The sequence below is a fragment of the Vollenhovia emeryi genome, unplaced genomic scaffold, assembly GCF_000949405.1.
Source record: "Vollenhovia emeryi isolate VEMERY1.0 unplaced genomic scaffold, V.emery_V1.0 DF939794.1, whole genome shotgun sequence".
Classification (NCBI taxonomy): domain Eukaryota; kingdom Metazoa; phylum Arthropoda; class Insecta; order Hymenoptera; family Formicidae; genus Vollenhovia; species Vollenhovia emeryi.
The window spans coordinates 9,471-19,700 of NW_011966572.1; the positions used below are offsets into that span (position 1 = coordinate 9,471).

The 10,230-nt window shown below is 44.5% G+C and overlaps 1 protein-coding gene across 1 annotated transcript; it reads right to left on the reverse strand.

Moving 5' to 3' along the window:
• Positions 1-2,254: 2,254 nt before the first annotated feature.
• Positions 2,255-6,817, reverse strand: LOC105556762. Its single transcript, XM_012003865.1, has 3 exons — positions 4,110-6,817; positions 3,762-4,034; positions 2,255-3,194 (listed from the first exon to the last, which is right to left on the reverse strand). Exons 1-3 carry the CDS (start codon positions 4,568-4,570, stop codon positions 2,255-2,257), a joined length of 1,674 nt encoding a protein of 557 aa, XP_011859255.1. The 5' UTR covers positions 4,571-6,817.
• Between the last annotated feature and the right edge of the window lie 3,413 nt (positions 6,818-10,230).

Below are 10,230 nucleotides of genomic sequence, written 5' to 3' on the forward strand. Positions count from 1 at the left end.
CCAACGGCAATAGAATATGACGTATCCGTGCACTGCTGATTGCCAAGATATTTCTCAACGGTAGATCGTTGCTTGCAGAGTGCCCTCCACGTTTCGGGAGACAGTACGAGTTCGTTTCTACGATGATTTCCTATCGCAATCTCGATGTAACTCGGCGGTCCAACGTTGACGCCTATTTCCAGATACTTGTACCCTGTAGTCGTTAATGCGTATCGTCGACATAGTATACGCACAGCACGACGCGCGGGTAAAACGCTATGGGAAAAACAATCGTTACAAATATGGGAAAAATAATAAAAATGCTATTAACTGAAAAATGAAACGTACTCAACACGTTGTTCCGTGCACGGTGTAGAATCGCCATCCTGAAGAGGTATGTAACAATTTACACGCGAGCTGCTTTCTTGAGCGGAGTACATTGCTGTTGGTTATTCAAAGTTTCCGCACAGACAGTTGACTCAATACTGAATGTATGAAAACGTGTACACACAAACCTGTACGACTCTTCGATTTAATAAAAACATGTGGGGAGGGGGAACATTTTCATGTGGGGAGGGGGAACATTTCATGCGTAAATGTCAACGCCGCCAACGTATAAGATTAAAAAACTCTTTCAAATGATGGAAATTCCCATCTGAAGGGCCTGATACCATTCTATCTGTTATTTTCCCTTTTTTATCTTTCAACGAGGCTCTCCCCCGAAGAGTCGGGTATCGAAAGGGATTTCCGTGTAAAAAATATTTGTTTAAAATACAGAGAAATCGCTGACATTTTCTAAAATATTTCTTAGTTACATCTATAATTCTATATCTCGAACATTCCATCGCAGCGTCAGGCCCAGTCCTATCCCTTTCCCATTTGTAAATACACAGCGTGTAAAGTAGGAATGACGATAGTGTCCGAATCGATTTCTATCTCGGATACCCGGATAATCAGCATCACTAGTGTAATGGATCATAGGGAGATACGGACGCAAATACCCCTACTCTCTTGACCGAAACAAATAAAATAGTTCATAGGGACACTATAAAAGACCCGATTCCCAAAAATGCAAAGCTCAAAAACGTATCGACTTCGAGACGAAGCACGTTCCCTTGGCTGAGTATCATTGGGAAACTACAAAAACAAAGGTATCGACTTCGAGACGAAGCACGTTGGGTGAATGTCATTGGAAAACTACAAGAAAACAAAGGTAAGTTCAAATTATTCATTAGACCCGAGCAGCGAATACGAGCTCGGTCTGAGACTTATAACACGATTGTTTACAGAGTCATGAGGCCTACAACTACTGACCCAAGGACTGAGGAGGAGTGGTACGGCCCAATTGATGGAGTCATCCCACACAACCACCCAGAAACATACCGTATATACCTTCAAGGTATATGTTCGAAGTCGATCGTGGACGAGTTCTACATACACGAGGATAGCGACAAGTTGCGATTGTGCAACGAATGTTTCAGCATAATGGGGAGACCTGCAAATTATGCGGCCACAAGATGGCACAGCTTTTGCGCGCCCCTCCAATCGTATCGTTTGTCGTCGTACGGACTCAGAGCGATTTTCGTCTCGGCTATAGTGTACACCTCATGCAGTTTCGATCTTATACAAGTTTGTCGGCGAGTCATTTCTATCTCGTCTCGCAGACAATGCGTGTAATCGTCAAATGTTATCGTTCGCGCTACCACGTTGCTTTTGACACCTTTAGCCTTCTTCGTATCTTTCTTACCGTCTACCCTCAACGCGTACATCTTCGCTCTGAGTCCCACGAATTCCGTCATTATCGCACCATTATTCTCATCTTTCATGAGACCGGGGACTTTCTTATTTACAAGCGGTATACCGTACGCGTTATCTACAGGATAATCGCTCGTGTCGAATCGTATATGTATATCGCGTTTCATCGTCTCGTATACATCCTCGCACTTGATGTGGTATATGAGACTGTCGGTATCCGTATACATGATTTTACATTGCTCGCGATACATCGGTAACATATATTCATGGTGAAATTCATACAAGCAGATCTTGGATATGTCGAGGATGCACATACCCACGTAGATCGGCTTGTTGAATTTCACTTCGAGTTTTTGCAACTCCACGGCGATTAAATTTTCTGAAAAAATGCTGCGGCTATGAAAATTCGGTTTCGAGATCATCGCCTCCCCACCATGGCGACCATCCCACTTTGTTATAAGTTTAACGTCGACATGTTTCCGCACGTTTTCCATTGTTTTACCGAATACCGCGTTGTTCATTAATTTGTATAAATTTTTTCAAAATCGTTTTTGGCCAACGTTCTAAATTGTGTGTTGAGTTCAATATATTTGCGTAGCCATGGAGATTGCGAGAACTCCAATATGCGATGTATTTTTGTCACGCGAAGCCCATGACGCGTGCACTGTTGCAGGTTGCGGTAGTGTATGACGTAACGCTTCTTATCATACACAGTCGCAAGTAGCTTTTCCTGTCGCTTGCCTGGCGGCTTATCGCGCGTCGGACAGAACGGTAGGTCAGTGTGCTCGTCGTGAAGATGCTGTGGATATTCGAGATCGACCTCGAGAATGTAACATGTCGATGAGTCCACAGCGATCGCATTTACATTAAAATCAGTAACGTTAGTGACCCATCGAAAATTCGCGTAAGGCAGCGGCTGACACATCGCCCAACCATACAAATTATTGACGTCAAAGTACATCAAGTATGAGGATGGTTTCGATGGATCATAAGACTGCATGTGTTTGTTATTGGCTCGAGCACATCTACCAGAACTTTTGCTGAGACCACCGCGTATGCCGCGTTTCACAAACATGACCATATCAATGTCCGTGAGGAGTTCGAAATTTATACGCGTATGTTTAAGCATGGCGTCCCACGTGAATTCTGGTAATGTATAATAATACGCGGGATCTAATCCATAACTGTTGATGCTACTATCGCGAAAATTTTCAAAAATATCGGCCAATAACAAGACATCGATCTTTAGATATAAATCGCTGTAGTCGCCTAGGGTTTGGATGGAGAATCGTTTCCAGACATTCTCGGCACGCACGTAATCGCTCTCTGATACGGTGTCACCGGTCAGAGAACTGAAAAATGACTCGCGCGGAGGTAGACGCGAGTCCTGCAGCTTGTCCGCGCAATCCACATATTCATATGGAAACACACCTTTACGCGTCAATAGATCGAAATCGTTGCTGGATAATTTTGAAAATTCAGATCGTACAATTTTTAATTGGTCTCTATGGAGAAACGATGCCAATCTATCGAGGCTAGTACTCAGAAATTTGTATGAGTCAATAAATCGCAGCTTTATACAATTTTGTCGCTTTGAGTTTTCTATGGTATTTTTTACATTTTTTGTAAAGGAAATATATGTTTCCTTCGTTATCGGTAATACATCAACTGTGCCCTCGAACGCTGTAGCGATTTTTTTAATTATGAAATGTGCGTCATAGCCGGATAAATTATGGAAAACGATTGGAATGAAATACGCATCTTTGTAATTTAAATTACAATTAGAATGCGCGGGGCCTCTATATCGCCCGGTTAGATGGCAATGGTCGCGTACTCTATCGTCACCCTGTGCGAATGGTTTCTCACATATGTGACAGTGTGTGGCGCTACGGTATGTCCCCCACTGTTCCTTCGACAAATTTTCCATAGGGACATTAGTGGATAATTTTTCTTTTACGTGTTGTGATAACACTTTGAGTTGGTCGGCGAACCACGCGACGCAATCCGTGTCGCGGCGGAAACGGTACGTTGACTGCGAGTTGTCGTACGAGCAATGCACGTAGTACGCGATGCTAAATACCTGGTGGTGCTGGTTTGCTTTGGTATCGGTATCGGTCTTTTTCAAGACGCACTCAAGGTCCGCGTACACTACAAACGGCACGCGTTCCTTCCTGCTGTGGTTGTTGAAGCTGAGCCACTTGTCCTCCTCGCTGGGTAATACGATCGCGCAGTTATTTATCTGCTGACAGTCCACGCTGTGGGCTTGCAACTTGATGTTGGAGCTAAAGTAGTGCAAACATCTGGAAAGAAAAACATGTTTTTAAATATATATATTTTTCAATAAAATAAGTTTCGCAAATCTTGTCGATACTCACCGATCGCAAATGTGCTTTTTGTGCTCCTTCTTGCTGAGTTGAGAACTGACGAGGCGGGACAAGTTTTTTATCCAGACGAAGTGGCCCGCTTCAGCACCCCCCTGATCTTGCACGTATAAAAGGTTCACGTGCTTCTCCTTCTTCTCGTCAGCAACTCGTAGCGGTACGATTGCGTGTTCACAATTGTTCTTTTCATCGATGCTGTACACGTTGATGGAAATACTGTTCAACCGTTCAAACTTTTTAATACCACTTAATGTCACTGGCATTGGAACGTCTCGCAGGTTTAACACATCGCTGTAATGCGGATACGACGATTTACGATTCACGTTTATTTCAGCTGGATAGAGAGCGGCGATCACCGACCACGCGAAACACGCATTGTCCTTTGATCGTACGTTGATCACTGCTTTCTTTCGTTTCACAACTTCTGGTATGTCTATATGGCATCCCGCGTGCATAGGATTGCACTTGTTCACGTTAATGGTTACGTTGTGTATACGCGACAGTGCCCACCCGCTATCACGCTCCTGGAATTCTTCGAGTTCGGTTAGAATCGGACCGATTACGTGCGACTCGTACCACTCGTGCAAATCTGTTGTATGGAATAGTTCATAGTTTTTTGTATTTATGCTTTTATTCGCACGTTTGTCACCCGCCACAAACTCCCCGTTGAACGCGGTATTCACAATTTACATAATTATAGCGCTTGATAGCGTCTCGCACGTGCTCGACCACTACATCGCGAGCGTCCTCGAGAAATTTGTGCGGCTCGATGTACTCCACGTTAATCACCGCACCGGTAAGCACGCGACTGTCAAACGCGGTGTCGATCTCGCGCCACGTCAGTTGCGCGCTCGAAGAAGGTCCGACACCACCACCGAAATGTACGAATCGTCTTTCAACTTGACACTTGACACACTCGAGTCACGCGATTCGAGCCACCAGCGATTGTTTGTTGCCAATGGACAATCTTGGACACTTGATACGGCTCTGTTCCTCTAGCTCCGCGATGCACTCGTAACATTGCTGCAGCCACCCCAAATAATCACCCAATGTGGCGATCCTGTCGGCTCGCTCTGCCAGATCTTGGTCTCGTCGCTCCATGTTGTCGCGCTAGCGTCTTTTCACGTTCGAATTATTCGGAACACTTGCATGTGACTCTATTACAGTTTGGGCAGCATTGCATTATATTTGTAATGAAATCCAATGTATCTGCATACTTATCATGTGCGATGTTGAACAATTTCCATTTAGAGTATTCTGGTAGATAATAGATCGGATCTTTATAAAATGAGTCAATGTGATCCGTATTTAGAATTTTACAATCCCGATCTTTCACCGGGATTCCGAGAACTGCCCGTTTGCCAATTGAAATCGAAATGCAAAGAGGGCCACACTTAAATGTTTTTTCCATAAGATTTTGTCCTTCCAATAAAAATCGTTCTTTCTATCACCAGACGTGACAATGACTCTTCGTTCAAAGCCTCGTTCGTACTTCCCACTTCTTTCGTCAATATATCCGAAATAGACTTTTTGTCTGACGAAGGGTTTATACGTCCTGCATATTCCAAGTTCTCGTTCGCGTTGAAATTGTATAAATGGTATATGTTGCCCATCTACATATCCTTCCTCTTCCTTGCACTCTTCCAGCGTTTGTTTATACAAGTTCTTTTTTACGCTACAAGGCCAGTATGAAATCTTCTCATCCACATCGACCCCTCTGACGTAGCATTTATTGGTCCAGCGTATACCGATTTCTCGATCACGTAAAAACTTCACTGGAGAGATTTCCTGTCGCCCTTCCCTGAATGCTTGGGGATCATCGAGAAAGTCCAGAATGTCATCTTCCAAATTTAAATGCTTCTTCCAAATATTTTTCTTCTTCAGATAGAATGTTACGATTCATGCCACTCTTCTGATGTGACTTCAAACTGTAACCTCTCAAACTTTTCCAACGGATTATATATCACCCACGATATCTTCGAATTGGATATCGGCTGAAACTTTAGGCGCAGTCTATGAACCGTGACATGCTTAACTGACGATCTTCTACTGTGGTGCAGTGATTTTTCGCCCTCATTATATACCATACCATACCCTTACCCTTTACCTCATCTGACCACACATCTACGAAACGTCTAAAAATTTTGGGGGTAAAAACACAGATGTTTTTGTAAACATGATCTGTTAGAACACACATCACGGAGGAATGCCCCGCGGTGATAGAATAATGGTCATCCCATAGCAGCCGCGTATCAGCGCTCGGTCCCATAACTTGTAACGCAGTGAAAATTTTGGGTAAAAGAGATGTTTTTCTAACATGATCTTGTTACGTCGTGTTTTCCGCGGAGCGTCCACTATCTCAAGTCCCTTTTTATCGGGACTGACTATGTGGAAGGACGTCGTACAGAGAACACTGTTTTCTCTCGCCGCGCTCCAACAGATGCGCGTCGAGAGTCGGGCGTATCTATTAAAGGGCTCGAAGTGGGTCAGTGAGCCAAAGCTCGCTATGACGCTCTTCGAGTTCTTATACGCCCGTGGGTCCTCTTTTGGGTCAGAGAATTTAATCTCTTTACCCGGGGACGGACCCTGTGCAATTTTAAAATAACTAGGAATGAAATGGGAGGTTTTTTATTGATTGATAGTTCTTGTTATCGTATAATATTTAAACTTTATATATATATGTACATAAGGAGAGATATATGTTATATATATATACTAATAATATATCTTGCTACACAGTTATTGTTTCTATTATAAATTCCACGCTGGATGTGGAGCTGGTGGGCGAGGGTGGAGAGATGTCGGGGAAGGGGTTATTAATAGGAGAAAGGGGAAGGAGTTCTCCAAGGAACTCCACGGGAGAGGTGTAGGCGCTGGGAGATCTAGAAGGGATATCTTTTAGCAGGAATTCCACGCTAGACGTGGAATTGGTGGGTGAAGGTGGAGGCAGGAATTCCACTTCGGACGTAGAATTCCCTGGGGAAGGGACGAAGAGAATTTCCTCGAGAAATTCTACGTCGGGGATCTCACCAAGGAACTCCACACTGGAGTCAGAATTAGAGGGGGAATGGGGAATAAAGTCGATGGGAGAAAGTACTGGGGAATAAGACGGAGATGAAGAGTATGTCGTGGTAGGCGGAGAGGGAGGAAGGTGGTCATACGCAGGGGGAGAGAAATCTAAAATCCTAGGCGCTCGGATATCCGCTTCTAATTCAAGGATGAGCTGTTGAGCGAGTTGGTGGATCTGTTCCAACCCCCCGTCTAGTTCAGCGAGCGCGAAGTGTTGATCCACTGTAATCGTGGAGTTTTATCGTGTTAGTCGCGGATTTTCGAATCTTCTAGTTTTATGGGGGTTACTTATATACTAAGTTCTAGGCCTCGATTTAGGTGGTGGAGAAAAGAGGACTTACTCGTAGTTGATGTTTAGCTCGTGACCGGTCGTGGAGATAGGCGATGGTCGAGGAGTTTGTCTTCTTCCTCTATAGGACTGATTGCCGGGGGACTCGTGGAAGGCTTCGGCAGTTGGCGATGGACGAGGAGGTTGTCGTCTTCCTTATGGTGATGGGCCTTAGACGTTTCTCACACGACTTATGTCACAGGTTTGTCTTTTACTAGAGAAGTTAAGTGCGCTTTCCTCCGCGGAATCAGGGTTTATATACCCTATTTTTCGTAGGGAGTGGGTCGAATACGCTGATTTGGCTGGCGCTTATTGGTGGATCGGAGCAACAATTTTCTAACTTATTTTCTAGTGGGGATTCGGTGGCGCCCGATTGTCGCCTGTTTTTTTTGGTGACAAAGGGTACCAGTCCTCTCATCGTTTGCTAATAAAGTAAGTTTAATTATCTCTTCTAGAGCGCGGCTGTAGGTCGTAATATGGTGACGGTAATGGGATTTGTCAATTAGGAGGTCTGGTTCCACTTGTCATCGTGGGTTTTGAGAGTTTGACAGATCATAAAAATGAAGAAAGATTGTTAGTTCGTAGAAACGAAGATTGTTAGATCGTAAAAAGGAAAGATGGTTAGATCGAAAAAAGGGAAGATTGTTAGATCGTAAAAATGGGAGATTGTTAAATCGTAAAAATGAAAGGGTATAGTTTATCTTGCAGCTGTGACCTCTCATGGGTCGACAACCTCTCATTTCCTTACTGTCTTCCTATTGGGGGATCATTCGTGAGAACGGTCCCAGTGCTATTTTTAGGAAAGAAAGAAATCGTGAAGTCCACTGGACGTAACAAAGAGGATAGTGAAGAAAAGGTGGTTGGAGGAGAAGAAGGGAGGTGGTAATGCGGTAGGAGGACTGGTACCCATTTTTCACTAACAAACAAACGACAATCGGGCGCCACCAAACCGCCAGTAAGAAAATAGTTACAAAATTGTTGCTTCGACCCACTAATAAGCGACAGCCAAATCAGAATACTCAACCCATACCCAACAAATAAGACGGCATATAAATCCCGATTCCGCGGAGGAAAGAGGTCTTCAAGCTCAGTTGTTGTGCGAGTACACTTTTTCAAGTTCGTTCATCCAAGGGGTACTGTAAAAAAAAAACTAACTCCTCGTCTATTGAGATCCGCCGAGAACCCTTCCATCTGCGCACCAAACAACTTGCCACTGACCATCTCCTGTTGCGGTGATCCCACCGCTGCCACCACTTTTGTTGCCGCGCCGCTCCGTGCGCGGTGTATTTTCCTTATTACTCGCTCCGGAGGTGTTCTCTGACGAGAACCGAAAGGATTCTTTGATGGGGTGTGGCTGGTCGGAGGTCACTTCGACGAGGCACCGTTGGATCTCACCGATTAACTTTATTTAACTGAGTTTCACAAGATAGGTTGACGGCAGGCCGACGGCCTGACGGACAAGTGTTTAACGCGTACAGTATGTTAGCGGATACGCGATAGTGACAAGTGCCCCGATCTCGGGCTTTCCTCTGGTTTTAAGCCCGATGACCGAGGCGTCAGCGTTCTCGGTACTCGATCGAGGTTTCTCGGTACTCGATCGAGGTTATGCGTAATCGGGTCGAGAACTTGCTGACTTCTTCTCCGAATTTAATTAGGTTGCGCGGTTGGGCTTTTGTGGCTCGATCGCGCAATATGCTTACGCTAGTGTTATTTTACATGCGATTACATTGCTTGAGTGCCCTCCTTACCTCTTTCGGCAATCGGGGCACAACATCCCTCCCCCTTTGGAAGAAGGAAAACTGAGGGATGAAGTTTTCCGCTAATGGGTTTACCCTCTCTCTTTTTTCCTTGTTCTTTACAGTTGTTACGTCGTGTTCTCCGCGGGGTGACCTTCTATTGGACACGTAACGATTGGACACCGCTCGATTGGACACGCATTATTGGACACGCATTATTGGACACCAAAATCATTGGACACCGCATTATTGGACACAAGCATTTTCGGACACCGCATTATTGGACACCGCATTATTGGACACCGCATTATTGGACACCGCATTATTGGACACCGCATTATTGGACACCGCATTTTTGTACACCGCATTATTGGACACAAGCATTGCAAGATTGGACACTGCATTTTCGGACATCGCATTATTGGACACCGCATTATTGGACACCGCATTATTGGACACCGCATTTTTGGACACCGCATTTTTGTACACCGCATTATTGAACACAAGCATTGGGATTGCGTCCACTATCTCAAGTCCCTTTTTATCGGGACTGGCTATGCGGAAGGACGCCGCACAGAGAACACTGTTTTTCTCTCGGCACGCTCCAACAGATGCGCGTCGAGAGTCGGGCGTATCTATTAAAGGGCTCGAAGTGGGTCAGTGAGCCAAAACTCGCTATGACGCCCTTCGAGCTCCTACACGCCCGTGAGTCCTCTTTTGGGTCAGAGAATTTAATCTCTTTACCCGGGGACGGACCCGGTGCAATCTTAAAATTAGCGGGAAGGAATGGGAGGTTCTTTTTAATTGATTGGTAGTTCTTTTTATAATATTTAAACTTTATTTATATATATATATATGTACATGAAGATATACAGGGTGTCAGATTCGATATGGACAATCCCAAAGATTATAGTAGATTGGGTTAAACTGAGAAGAAAAGTTATATACCATTTTACAAAATCCGTAATTATTATCGGCCGAA